Source organism: Lepidothrix coronata, unplaced genomic scaffold (assembly GCF_001604755.1).
Source record: "Lepidothrix coronata isolate B3197 unplaced genomic scaffold, Lepidothrix_coronata-1.0 Scaffold2, whole genome shotgun sequence".
NCBI classification, from domain to species: domain Eukaryota; kingdom Metazoa; phylum Chordata; class Aves; order Passeriformes; family Pipridae; genus Lepidothrix; species Lepidothrix coronata.
This window is the reverse complement of record NW_016690182.1, coordinates 13623774-13637831: the sequence shown is the minus strand read 5'-3', so window position 1 is coordinate 13637831 and position 14058 is coordinate 13623774. Positions and strand designations below refer to the sequence as shown.

The 14058-nt window shown below is 53.4% G+C and overlaps 1 protein-coding gene and 1 non-coding gene across 2 annotated transcripts in view; one reads left to right on the top strand and one right to left on the bottom strand.

Annotated features, from left to right (window-relative positions):
• Positions 1-5399: 5399 nt before the first annotated feature.
• TRNAE-UUC lies at positions 5400-5471 on the bottom strand. The gene has a single exon. It is a non-coding gene; the product is annotated as a tRNA-Glu (tRNA).
• Positions 5472-5938: 467 nt separating this feature from the next.
• LOC108499417 (ras-related GTP-binding protein A) overlaps positions 5939-14058 on the top strand; it is an 18204-nt gene continuing 10084 nt past the window's right edge. The window contains exons 1-6 of the mRNA XM_017819222.1: positions 5939-6000; positions 6564-6597; positions 8424-8523; positions 9610-9676; positions 10421-10643; positions 12680-12775. Coding sequence (XP_017674711.1) covers positions 6571-6597; positions 8424-8523; positions 9610-9676; positions 10421-10643; positions 12680-12775 — 513 coding nt within the window. The 5' untranslated portion in view covers positions 5939-6000; positions 6564-6570. The remainder of the gene's footprint in view (positions 6001-6563; positions 6598-8423; positions 8524-9609; positions 9677-10420; positions 10644-12679; positions 12776-14058) is intronic.

The following is a 14058-nucleotide window of genomic DNA, read 5'->3' as shown; positions in this document are numbered from 1 at the left end:
GGGGGCGCCAGAACCCGCGCGCCTCGCGCACGCGCACTGCGCGCTCTCCCGTCCGCGGGCCCGCCCGCACCGCCCCGGGCCAGGCGGGGCCTCAGACTCGGGGGGAAAGGCGGGGTCGGAGAGACCGCCCTGCCCCACCGGGATCACCGGAAACACCGGGGGTACTGGGAACACCGGGAACACCGGGAGCGGCGGGGCCGACCCTCAACAACCCGGAAGCACCGCCAGCTTCAGTACGCAGGCGCGAGCGCACGAGCGACAAATCAGTGGGCGGCGCGTTGGTGACGTCACACGGGTCCGTGAGGGGCCTTCGGGGAGTGAATTTTTGGGAATTTTTGTGCTTCGGAAAAGGAGACAAAAAACGACCCGGAGAGATTTGTCTGCGGGAGTTTGAGCCGTGGGGGTGGCCAAGGGGTGGCTCTGGTGGCCTTTAGGAGGGTCTCGAACGCTGCGTTAAATCTGCGCGGAGGGGAATCCCGTGGGAGCTGAGCTGGGGCCGGGGGGCAGTTTTCCAGAGGGATCTGGGTGAGGGACGTGGGAGAGGCCGCAGCTCAGGCGTTTCGAACTCGTTCGTGTCGTGGAGCTGGAGAAGGGCAGTGGGGAAACCCCCTCCCAAATCACCTTCAAAAGGCAGGAGCTGGAGGTGGGAAAAGGAGCAGGGGCTGCTCCAGAATTCATGTATCCATGGGGGATGAGCTTCCCCAAATCCCCGCTGGAGCTCTGGGCTTGACCTCACGTGTGCTGTCAGACCCCTCACACTCCCCAGGATGGAATATTCCTTAACTCCAGTCCTTGCCCCAGAGCTGGAGTGGGAATATTGTGTTGATTTCCAGCTGGATGAACATCTGGAAGTCAAACCAGTCACATCCCAGTTACCATCCATACCCCTCCAAGCTCATCAGCAACTCCTCCCTTACCCTGTATCATCCTGACAGGTTTGGAGAGGATTCTCTGCTTTTCAAAGCAGGAGGTAAGAAAGGAATGCTGCAGCAAACAAAGGGTGATCACAGCTGGGGCCAGCAAAGGCTTTCCAGGACTAGAACGGGAATATCCATGTGGAGAATCCACCTGACAAGGCTCCCTCCTGTCCCAACACCTCTGAGCTTCCCTCTTTTTTTCCCTGCTGGATCATTTTGGGTGATTACAGACAAGAAGATGCTGTGGCTGCCCCATCCCTGGAAGTGTCCAAGGCCAGGTTGGACAGGGATAGTGGAAGGTGTCCTTGCCATGGCAGGGGGTGGAATGAGATGATCCTTAAGGTCCCTTCCAACCCAAACATTCCATGATTCTGTGATTAATGATTCTGTGCTAATTCCCCCCAGGCAGCACTGGCACAAAGAGCTCACCACCTCACCTGCTCTGGAGGATTTTACAACCCACACATTTTGTCTCTTCAAGTGCTTTCACACAATGCCCTTGTTTTTCTGTTCTTTAAACAACAGTTATTGCTGCCCTTCAGTCAGGTTTGGGGGCAGGAGGAGAAGGGAGGGGGGTTGTTACCTCATTTTGTGTCTCTCTTTTCCATAAAAGCAGCTAAAGCAGATTAAAATGTTCTGTGTGTTCAGAAAATCCTGCAGCCCCACAGTCAGACCCTGGGAACAAAGTGTCTTGGCACTTGTTGGAGCCCTTGGTACAGGTTTTATCAGAGCACAGTGAACTTCTTTTTTACACATTTTACACAAAATGTTTTGTCTTAAAGTTTTGGCAGCTTTTTTTTTTTTGGGGGGGGGTGTTTTTTTTTTTCTTCTCAGTGTGAGGAAAGTGGGAGCTGCTCACAGTGACAATCCTGTGGGGTCACTGATTCATCTCAGGCTGCAGTAATGAAGCCAATTAAACACTACCTGGGCGATGAGGCTATTTTAGTCCAGAAAAACCTGGATATTTTAGGAACTGAGGCTTCCAGGCTTGTTTCCTGTACTGCTGCAAAAGATGATCGGAGTGCTGGTGCCTTCATGTCTCTGTGCAAACCCCCCTCACTGCTAAACACAAAATCCAGGGCAGCCTGGCAAGGAAATAGTGTAGCTACACATTTTCTAGCTATTTATTGTCTGTCACAATCCTAAAAGCGAGAGTTGGAGGTGCAGAGAAGTTCAGTGGTTGAAGTTTGTCTCGTGGAGTGTGTTGTTATTCCTGTACAGTCCCTGAGCTGCAGTTTTTGGAGCCTTTGGGATTGTTCCAGTGGAAGTTTGGCCAATAAAGCTTCAAACATCAACAATTTAAACGTGCAATTACCAGAATCTGTGCAGGAGGCCCTTGATGAACAAGCTCAGAGCAGGTGTTGGCAGCAAGTGAATGTTGTCCTTGTGCAGATAAATTATAAACTTAGTGTCAAAATTGAAGACGAGCTTCTCTCCTACAAAAATATCAGAGAATTAAAGGGATTTTATCAGAATGTTCTGACTTTGTACAATTCTCTTTGAAAGTGTGCTTTAAAGGACACATTTAAAGGGAGAGGTACAGAAGGAAGGGGGGTGGGAGAGGAAAAACCATTTTATTCTGCTCCCCCTTCACAGCTAATCACACTTTTAGGTTTTTTTCTGCTTAATTGGAACCTCTAAGGGTTCAGATGGAGGAATGAAGAGGTGAAATGCCTCTAACAGGGGTGTTGTCCTGATGTTTGAAATGCAAATATAAAATACTTTTTAAAAGCAAATATAAAAAGGAACAGGGAGGATGCTTTCCTCACATCTTTCCCAGTCTTCAAAGAGAGACCTAAAACCAATTTTGGCTGTGTTGGTTCTTAAAAGCTTTAAGTAATGGGGGGAAAAAGACTTAAAAAAGCCTAAAAGCGTGAAATCCTCTGGGCAGTCACTGCCATTCCCACCCATTTTCCTTGGAGATTCTCTGGACACAGCCCTGGACACCTGCTCTTGTGAGCAGGGGTTGGACTGGACACCTCCAAGTCCCTCCCAACCCCAGCAGTTCTGTGGGAAGCACATGGAATGTGGGGGTTGTGTGTCCTAAAACTCCTTTTCAGCTGCTGTTGACCCCCTTGGGACACATTTTCCTCTGCTGTGTGGATATTTTTTTATCCAGCATCCAAGAAACTTCCCTGGCTGAAATTCCCTTGCGTGGATGTACAAACCTCCTTGGCTCCAAAGGGAATGTTTTGTGCCTCGTTCACTGATTTGGAAGCAATGAGTTTCCCTTCCCAACTGGGAATCTGGGAATTCCCTCAGAGCCCATCCAGCTGGAACTGGCTGCTCTATCCCTAAGGATACCTGTCAGTCAGCTCTGTCGTTCATCTCTTCACCCTTATGCATTTTGGAGCTGCACATTCCTCTCTCCAGCCCTTTGGAATGGTTTCCTTCACTCATGGATCTGCTCTCAGAACACCTCCATGAACTCCCAAGGCTGTGGATGTCACAAGGAGGAATCAGAGCAGGCAATAGCCGGAGTGTCCCAGATCTGTGGGAGCAGGAGGGGGAGGAAGGGCCTCCTGGGAGACCCTGCACTGAATATTCCTGATACTCTCTGTGTCCTGGTGGGCCGAAATAATTCCTTTCTCTTAAGATGCAGGTTGAGATTTTAGCAGAAATATCTTCATTCTGGGGTTCAAAGGAACGAAATGCCCTTGGTGGTGCCTGAAGTCCTTAGTTCTTTATAATTTAGACATCTGGCCTCTGTTTTTAGGGCTGTTTAGAGCTTCTTATTGAAGTTGGAACTCCATCAGGTATTTATAGCCCTGGGTGGGTCTTGGAAGTCATTTAAGTAACCTCAAAAAACACCAGCAGGAGTTTTCCTCAAGAGGGGACACAGAGACTCTGTTTCCATGGGGATTCCTGGCTGGAAGAGGCTGAGAGAAGCTGAGGGGTCTCCTGCCAAGCCCCACCATCCACCCAGGACAAGCCCAGCTTCCCTGGACCCCACAGCCCCCCGAGGAACACGTTGTCCTGTCTATGGACCCCCTAAAACCTGCCTGGGGGCCCCCTGGCAGAGAGCAGAGCTGGGCAGGGCTTTCCTGGGCAGGAGAGGCAGCTCTGAGGGGCCATGTCCCAAAACCTTGCCAGGCAGGGATTGCCTCAGAGCCAAAATGTGCCAGGTGCTCTGGAAGGGGGGATCCATGAGGTGCCAGGGTGCTGAAAGGGGGTGCAGAAGGTGCTAAGGCTCTGAGGGGGGATAAATGAGGTGAGGAGGTTCTTGGGGGGGATAAATGAGGTGCCAGAGCTCTGAAAGGGGGGTACATGAGGTGACCGGGCTCTAAAGGGGACACAGGAGGTGTCAAGGCAGTGAGAGGGGACACATGAGGTGACAAGGCACTAAGGGGAGAATAAGGGAGGTGCCAAGGCTCTGAGAGGGGATACACAAGGTGCCAAGGCTCTGAGAGGGGACACACAAGGTGCCAAGGCTCTGAGAGGGGACACATGGGGTGACAAGGCCGTGAGAGGGGCACACAGTGTGACAAGGCTCTGAGAGGGGACACACAAGGTGCCAAGGCTCTGAGTGGGGGTACATGGGGTGACAAGGCTCTGAGAGGGGGTACATGGGGTGCCAAGGCCGTGAGAGGGGCACACAATGTGACAAGGCCTGAGAGGGGACACACAAGGTGACAAGGCTCCGACTTTGTGGCAGCACCACCTCGGCGTCTCCCGAAGCCCCACTGACCTCCGGATCTCTGGCACCCAGGAGGCCACGGCAGCCGGTGGGGATGTCCCCTCCGAGTCCCCCAGCTTTGAGGGAGCTCCCAGGAAGACCCCAACTTCTCCCCATGGATGGGGGCTGCCCTGCCCTCTCCGTGGGAACCCAGGTGGGCTTTGGTGGAGGAGCCTGGTGGGATCTGCTGCCACCCATGTTCCTTCTGCCAGAGCATGGACACCTCGTGACAAAGGCATTGGACACACCTGGCTTTGCTCCGAGATTTTCTTTCAGCAATGAGACCCCCCAATTTATATATATACATATAAAATATATTTCTATGTATATGTAATATATATATTATATATATTACTGTAATATAATAGAATAAATTTCTATGTATAATATATGTAATATATTTCTATACATTACATTTCTATATATATATATATATATACGTATATATTTCTATAGATGTATATCTCCAGCAGATTTCTGCTGCTGGAGTTGCAGTACAATGGTATTTGCCTTGGGTTTTAAAACACTCTGTGGGACACAAGCAGGAATTTTCTTGCTTGCCTTAGCTAAAAGGGCAATTAGCGGTATGTTAATTAGCGAGGGGCTGTGCGGTCCAGTGCACTCGAAGGTTTTCAACAGGGGGGCGGCAGCGTTTGCAGCAGCAAAGCGCTTCCTACGGCTTCGGGTCGAGAAATTTTGCCGCAGAGGTGCGAAAATGAAGCCCGAAAGAGTTTTGCGAGAGAAATCTGAGGAAAGCGGCGAGACAGGGGCGACAGTTCCCCCTTCCCGGCAGGAAAAGGTGAAGCTTCCCATACCGGGAGTCGAACCCGGGCCGCCTGGGTGAAAACCAGGAATCCTAACCGCTAGACCATATGGGAGGCGCTGGAAAGTGCTCTTCCCGCGCGGCCCAAAGTGCCACTGCCTGGCCCCGCTGCCGCACCGAGCGGTGCTGCTCCGGCGGGCCCCGCTCTGCCGCCCCCCGCGTGCCCTCGGGACCACCGGGAATGGCCGGGAATCACCAGGACGCCCTCGCCACATACCCCACCCCACTCTTTGCCAGCGAAGGGCTGCCCTCACTTAACATGGCGGCCGGGGCTTCCTGACGGGATGGTGGGGGCGCGCGCGTGGCGGGCGGGGCGCGCGCGCGCGCGCGCTCACGTGACCGGCGGCGGCCGCCCCACAGCGCTGGGTCCCGTGAGCGGCGGTGGGGGGGAACCGGGACACGGCGGGACACACCGGGACACACCGCCCGGATAAACTGGGACACACTCCCGGCCCGCCCCCCGCGCCACCGCCGCCCGACTCACCGGCGGCCACAGCGGCACCGCCCCCGGCCGGCCCCGACCCGCCGCAGGCACCGGGGGCCGCCCCGGCACAGCCCCCCCGAGCCGCCCAGCGCCGCCGCAGGTACCGGCGGGCACGGCCCGGCCCCGGCGGCCAGGCCGCTGCGGGGCCCCGCGGGGATGGGGGCGAGGGCCTCGGGGCGGGTTGGGGATGGGGAAGGGGGAACCGGGGAAAGGGGCATCCCGGGGGAAGGGGCATCCCGGGGGAAGGGGCTCTGGGGCCATCCCAGTGGAATGGGCTGTGGGACATCCTGGGGAAGGGGCTCTGGGGCCATCCCAGGGGAAGGGGCTGTGGGACATCCTGGGGAAGGGGCTCTGGGGCCATCCCAGGGGAAGGGGCTTTGGAACGTCCCGAGGGAAGGGGCATCCCCGGGGAAGGGGCTGCGGAACATCCCTAGGGCAGGGACATCCCGGCTCATCCCGGGGAAGAGGCTGCGGGGGGTCCCGGCCCCTCCCGCCCGGGCCGTGGGATCCCGGGAGTGCCGGAGGTTTCCCAGCATGGGAGTTCCCCATGGCAGGGGAGGGGGGGCTGTGCCAGCGCTTCCCCCGCGCTGCGGGGGGTGGGATCGGGATGGGCGAGCGGTGATCCAAGGAAAGCAGCGATCCAAGGTGGGCTTCTCTCGGCAGGTGTGTGATGCCCAGCACAGCCATGAAGAAGAAGGTAAGGACTGGGAGGGGGATCCTGTGCTGTTGGGTTTTCCTTCCCCATCCCCATTTGGGAATGTCGTTGTTTGTTGTGTCGGTCCCTCTGGGGCTCAGGTGCCTTGGAAGGCTCTTGGAATCAGCGGCTGCATCAAGAGCCAGACATTAAAATTGGGTTTATTCCTGGCTGATTGCAGGGCCATCCACCAGAACTGTGGGCAACTGGGATGTGTTGCAAAACCCTCTGCAAACCCCCATGCTCAGCGTGGGGGAAGAGGATCTGCTCCAAACCACTTCCTTGGCCCTTCCAAGGGGAGAGCCTTCCAAGGTGTCCAGGAGCTCAGTGGGGAGCCCATAATTCACTCAGGGCTCCTGGGAGGATGGAATTTAACCCTTGGGGAAGGAGAAGCTCCTCTGGGAATTGAAGGGGTGGGTGTATTCCAGCAGAAGCACATCCAAAGCTGTTAAAGGGGCTGTGTAGGGAATATGTGGCTGGTTTTCCATGGTGTGCTAGGATTGGGTTTCCTGCCTGCTGGTTGATCCCTTTGCAAGGCCTCTGCAGCCCAAAACTTGGGATTTGGGTTTCCCTGTGATCTGGATGGAGTTCCTGGCTGTGGCGTTTGTGCTGGTGCTGTGAAATAAGAGCTGTGCTGTGCTGTGTTCCCTGGGATGAGCTCAGGGGACAGCACAGCCTTCTGGGCTGGCCTGACCAGCCTCCCTCACTCAGGGACAGGCCTCGTTCCCAAATCCTGGAGGCCTGTGCTCAGGTTCCTCTGACCAGGGCTCTCTCAGCCTCTGAGGAGCTGCAGGAATGACTGGAGTGAGCAGAGAGGTGGGATTCTGCTGAGGTTTTCCCATGAAATTGTGGCAGCTCCTGCTGTACTGTCACAGAGAGAGGGTGGGAGTGGAGCAAGTGCCCTCCTGGCCAGTGTCCTGCACTCCTTAAATTGCCCCTGCTCTCCTTAAACCTCTCCTTGACGGGAGACTTCCAGAGCTGTTGCCAAAGGCTGGACTCGGTTCTGTGACTGGAACTTGTTTAACAGCTGGGTTTTGTGTTGGCTGCCATGGTTGGTTTGTGTTTCTTTTTTATTTTTATTTTTAGATCACAATGTCAAGTCTTGCCTTGTGGAACTGTCTCCTGTGGGACTGTCTCCCCTCATCCCCACTCCCCAAGCCCCAGCATCCCCTACTTTTTGGTACCTCTCCTTTGGCCTGATGTCCTGCAGACAAGACTCTGGAGTCAAGTGTCCCCCATACACTGGTGCACTTGACCTGGGCTGTCCCACCTGCTTTTAACTTCTTTTTTCTGGTCTTCTAACCCCCGAAACTTGAATTGTCACTTCTGTTGGGGAAGAGAAAACAAGTCACATTATGAGAAGGAGAACAACAGGATCAGATGATCTTTAATGTCTCTTCCAACCCAAACCATCCTGTGATTAGGAAAGGGGGGGAGGGATTGTTTCCAGTCTGGTCTTAACAGCTTGAGACAAAGCTGTTCCTCTGTCCTGGCAAAGTCGTTTGCTGCCATGAAAGCCATCAGGGCTCTTCCTGTGGTGAGGGGCCTGGAAAGGGGGAGGCAGCTCCTGCTCTTCCCAGGTGCTGTGTTGGGAGGTGTTCAGTCTGACCACAGTCCAGTGCCCATGGATAGCAAGGAGTTAAGGATGTCCATGTCCTGCTTCCCAGGCCTGGTGCTCCTCTTTGCCTCTCTCTCCTGTGCAGTCCCAGCTGAAACATGTCAGTGCTGTGTTTCTGTGGCTTTGGCAGTGAGATGGCAACCAGAGGGGGCTGGGAAGGCCTTAGTGCTGTTTCATACCTAATTCTTCCCGGGTTTTTTTTCCTTCCCAGGTGCTGCTGATGGGTAAAAGTGGGTCTGGGAAGACCAGCATGAGATCTATTATCTTTGCCAACTACATCGCCCGGGACACGCGGCGCCTGGGGGCCACCAGTAAGGCTGCTCTTGTCTGCACTCCCAGCTCTCAGGGCTCAAACTCCCCTCATTAATGGGGTGGGACCATTCCCTGCAGCAATTCCTGCCTCTCCTCTGGATTAGGTGTGTCCCTGCTGGTCCTCCCAGCTGCCACACCTCACAGGGAGCTCCCTCCGAGGCCAGCCGGGGACAGGCAGGAAGCTGGAGAGGGAAGGGGGAGGCAGCACTGGCTTCAGGTTTGCTGCTTTATTGACTGGGTCCTGTTTTGCTGCTTTCTTGTTTGACCTTCATCCTGAACTTTTTTTATTTTGGGATAAGGAAGCAGCTTGTGCTGCAGCTACACCTGTTAGTGGAGGAGTGTCAGAGCCTCCTCATGCTCTGTGTTGGTGGAGCATTCCTGTTGTATGCAGCTGATCTCCAGCACAGGGATCCTGCAATCCACCCCTGGTTTTGGCAGAATTAAACACTGGGCTTAATTAGTGCCTTGTGCCTTTTCTTTTTCCCCTTCCAAAGCAGCCATTGATGGGAAAAAACAAGAAGTGATTCCTCTGAAAGAGGAGGGTGAATTGTCCGTATCTAACACTCCTCATGGGGAAGGATTTAATGTGAGGGCTTAATGTCAGGGATTGGTGTAAATTTGGCCTGTTCCTGAAGTTTCCATTCTCTGTGTTATTGGTTTATTTTGTCAAGGCTGGATTCAGGCCTTGCAGGGTTTGATGCAACTAAAATCATTCCTAAAATATCCCAGAGATCGGGGAGCGTGTGGTTGAAGGGGGGGCACCTGCTGCACTTCTCAGGAGAGCAGTGTCCTGGGCAGGGAGGCTGGAATTCCTGTGGGAAATGTCCAGCAGTGGTGTTTAGGTGGGATTTTACCAACTGGGGGCTGTGTTGGGAGAAATGGCCCATCCTCAGAAATGTCCAAGGCCAGGCTGGACTGAGCTTGGAGCAACCTGGTGTCCCTGCCCATGGCAGGGGGTGGGATGAGATGGGCTTTAATGTCCCTTCCAACCCAAACCATCCCATGATTCTCTGCTGATTTTTGGAGGAGGCAGCTCTGATCCAGGTGTGTGGTACAGTCAGTAAACTCCTGTTGTCTCTCTGCAGTTGATGTGGAGCATTCCCATGTCAGATTCCTGGGAAACCTGGTGTTAAACCTGTGGGACTGTGGAGGGTAGGTACTGTTTATTCCTTTCCTTTTTGAGTTCCTTTGGGGGTGGATGTGGGGAATCAGGTGAGGATGGAACAGAGCAGATTCTGCTCCAGGGGGGGAGTGTGGTGCTTGTGTGCCAAGAGAATCCTCCATCTGGGCTTTCTCCTGAGGTGCTGGGAGGTGCTACTGCTCTTGGAATTGCCCACCACCAGCTTGTTCCAAGTGAGATGTGTGCAGAGAGATGATGCTGAAGGTTGCCAGTGATCCTGTGGCTCCTGGAAGCAGCTTTTTGAGGAATGCTGTCCCTCTGACAGAGCCTCAGCTGAGCTTTGCTCAGCTTCCTCAGCCCCATGCCTCATGCATCATCTAAACACATTCAGCCAAAGCCAGGGGAGACTGAAATCCTGGGATAACAGGCTAAACTGATACTTTGGTCATATTTCAGCTGCTTCTGCTGCTGTGGGTGTTTTATAAGCAGCTCTTTAGAAGCCAGTGTGGATCCAGAAGCAGGACACAGAGCACAAGGGATGCTTCAGCTTAAGGTGGAACTGGTGGGCTGATGCTCTTCAGGAGCTTCCAGCTTTGCTTGGGAATGCTCAGGGAGCCTTGTCGTGGGGAATAGAGCTCTAACACGGGCTCCTGCGGTGGGATCTGCAGCTCCAAAGTAAAGCCCTGATATTTTACACTTAGCACCTTCTTCACCTTTCCAAGCAAGTCCTGGTTGCTCTAACAGGAGTCTCCTTGCTTTCCTGCTCTGCTCCTCAGGCAGGACACCTTCATGGAGAACTACTTCACCAGCCAGAGGGACAACATCTTCCGCAACGTGGAGGTTCTCATCTACGTGTTCGACGTGGAGAGCCGGGAGCTGGAGAAGGACATGCACTACTACCAGTCCTGCCTGGAGGCCATTCTGCAGAACTCCCCTGATGCCAAGATCTTCTGCCTGGTGCACAAGATGGACTTGGTGCAGGAGGACCAGCGGGATTTGGTGAGAAGCCGGGAGTTGCCATGGAAATGCTTCCCCACGGAGCATCTCCTGCCTATGCGGGTGCAGGGCGGTGTCACACATCAAACACAGCCCTGCCAGGGCTGTTCCTCGAAGGGTTTCTCAGATGTTCAGGCTTGGCAGAGCCCTCTAAGCTTTCTCTGCCTTTTTTGAAGTGTGTTATCTTGTAATGTCCTGGAGAACAGAAGCAGTGATTTTTAGTGACAATCACTCAAAGCCTTTCCCTTTATAGTGCTGATTCCAGAGCTTCCAGCACACCTTGGCTCCAGAAGGGAGGTGGAACTGAAGGAAATCCAGCTCCTTAAACTCCCTGCCTGCCATTTGGATGGTGGTGGTGACAGTGAGAGTTGTTTTCAGCTCAGCTGCTGCTTTCAGTCCAGCACAGGCTCTGTTCTAAAGCATCACCAAAAAAATAAGAGGTGGAACTTTCCCACTTAACCAGGAGGTGGTTTCGGTTGGTCAATCCTGCTCTGCCTGCCCAGAGATCCTCTGAAGCAACCAAGCACCTAAACAAAGGCTGAGGATCAACCTTTCAGAGGTGTTGGGTGACTTCTGTTCTGTTTGGAGCTTTTGAAAGGTCACAGGGAGGTGGGAAGACGTTGAATTCCTACAAACCTTCATTTTTGTGCTTGGACAGCTTCTGATAGCCCAAGGGAGTTGAGCTGTGTGGGTCTGAGCACATCCCCAGCTGCTTAGCCACTCCCTGCATTGCAGGGAGTTTGGAGACCACTTCAGGGTGCTGGGTTTTGTCAGAAATAAGAGGTTTTATTAAACTTTTTACCAGTTCCCACTGAGTTTTGCCTGGGTATCTGCAGAGGGAACGTGCAGGTCCTGTGGCTGAAACCAGAGCTGACCTCCCTGCACAGACACACCTTTCCACGTGGCAGGTGGGCTTTGGATCCCTTGTCCTATCTGAGAGCAGAGATCTTCCTCTTCCAGTTCTAGTTCTGCCCTCCAGCTCAGGGCAGAAACAGCTCAGAGCTCTTTCAGAGGGCTCAAGGTGCTTTTCCTCATTTCCCTCCAGGTGGAAGGATGAGTCTAAAATCTTCTTTGCTGCAGTCCTGTCCAGATTTGTGGAGGGACTAGTGCACAAGTACTGTTTTAACCAGTGGTACAGACTCAGGATTGGCCCTGAAGGGAGGGGTGGGCAGAAGAGGGGCCTTACCACCCATCAAGAACTGTTTTAGGGTATCTGCTGCTCAGTAGCCCATGCAAATACTGGGCTAAATCACTGTTTTTGTAGGTCTTAGTGAAGCCTGTGCTGTCCAGGACCCACATGGTGTTGGCCCAGCATTTCATGGGGCTTGGTTCATGCTCTGTCATGTTCCCACAAGACTCAAGTGAGGGTGGTGGTTGTGTGTTCCCCTTGCTGGCTGTCCTGATGCTGTTCTAGCAGTTCCAGAGGAGCCTGGCTGGGCTTTGCTGTTCCTCTGCTGCCCTTTTTTGGTGCCCATAACTTCTGAGGGCAGTGTGGTGTGGGCATAGAAGTCTGTGTGAGCTCATTCTGAGGGCCCTCAGCTGCTTCCCTCCCATCCTGCTCTCAGTGATGGAGCTTTTTGCCAGGGATGTCACAGTTTAGGTCCTCAGGGACACTCCAGCCTGTCTGCCTTCACTCCCACTTCCCAACACCTGCAGTTATTTCAGCTTTGGGTCCCAGGGAAGTTTTGGATTCCCCATCCCTGGAAGTGCCCAAGGCCAGGTTGGGCAGGACTTGGAGCAACCTGGGCTGGTGGGAGGTGTCCCTGCCCATGGCAGGGGGTGGAACGAGATGATCTTTAAGATCCCTTCCAACCCAAACCAGTCTGGGATAATCTAGCAGGACATCCATGGTCTGTGTGGCCCTGCTGCTCACTGGGAGTACTGGGAGCTGGTTTCTCCCAGCCTGTCCTGGACAACTGCTCTGCTCTTGTCCCTTCTCTAGAGATCCATTTGAAACTCATCCTGTAATTCCATACAGCAACCACAGCACAGGCAGAACTGCTTTCACTCAACTGCTGCTCTGTCTTTTCATCTCCCAGATTTTTAAGGAGCGTGAAGAGGACTTGAAACGCCTCTCCCGGCCCTTGGAATGTGTTTGTTTTAGAACCTCCATCTGGGATGAAACCCTTTACAAGGTTTGTACAGCTCCCTCTCCATATCTGCCTTCCCACTTGGAGACAGGAGCATGAGAAGAGGGAGAGGTGTTGTGGCAGAGACTGGCTCTGGTCAGTTCTGCAACAGCTCCTTCTGGAGGGTGTAAATGGTGTCAGGGCATCCTGGGCTTAATTAATTAATTAAAAGAAGTCAGGCACTTGGCAAACAGGCATCCCAAATATCCAGCTGGCTCCTGGGGAAGGGTCTGGTCAGGCAGTGCCACACACCTGGGTCAGCAGAGGGGCAGAGAGGGGGAGCTGAGCTGGGAGGATCCCAGTCTGGAAGAGCACAGATGTTGATCACAGCATCCCCAGCCCCTCCTGGGCTTGTTCCTGGCTCCTTGGGATAGGGTGGAGCTCTCTGGATCAGGGATGGGCTGCCAAGTGTCCATCTGCGATCTGACCTTCCTCCAGATTGAAATATCTCTGGAAACCTGAGCAGATTTATCTGGGAGGAAGAGACAGAAGCATTGCCAACTTCAAATGAGGATGGTTTGAGCCTGTTTAGTGGCATTATGGTTTCTCTGAGTGATGTGGAGAAGAACTTGACTTGGTGAAGAGTCTCCTCAGGTCTGGGCTTCCTCTGGTGGTGTCCACTGTAGGTACCTGAGGTGAGAGAAGCTTCTCAGTGTTGCCCAGGCTGTCAATACCCAGAACTGCAAATAATCCCTCTCTGAGTGTGCTGGTTTAAAGGTAAACCAGCAGGGGAAATGAACTCAACTCAAAAGAGAGATTACAAGTCAGAATAACAATTTAATAAAATAATACAATAAGTACGATTATACAGACAAACAATTGGGTTTAACCCACAAAACCCAAATGTATGACCCAGCACCCTGGGGCATGAACAGAGTGGTGTTCTTTGGGCCCCCTGAGTCCAAAGGAAAAGGTGAGGGGAAAACCTGTTGGTGAGAGTGCTGGTGCAGTCTGGTCAAAAGTGGTGATTGCAGTTCGGTCGAGGGTGGTGGTTGCAATCTGGTTGAGAGTGGTGGTCTCAGTTTGGTTGAGAGTGGTGATCTGCAGTCTTCCTCTGGATCCCAGGAGTGGTTGAAAATGTTCCAAAACTCCAAGATTATATATTCTCCAGTTCAGGAAGGAATGCCCAGTACTTCCCTCAGGGCAGGGAGTTCCACAAAGGGTGTGAGGACAAGAGCATCCTCCTATCTCACAGGCCTCTTAACACCTAGTTTATAGCCTGAGGAGTCAGGCTCTATGGGCAGAGGGTGTAAATGGTTCATTGACAACAGTTTCTGGGAAATGGCATG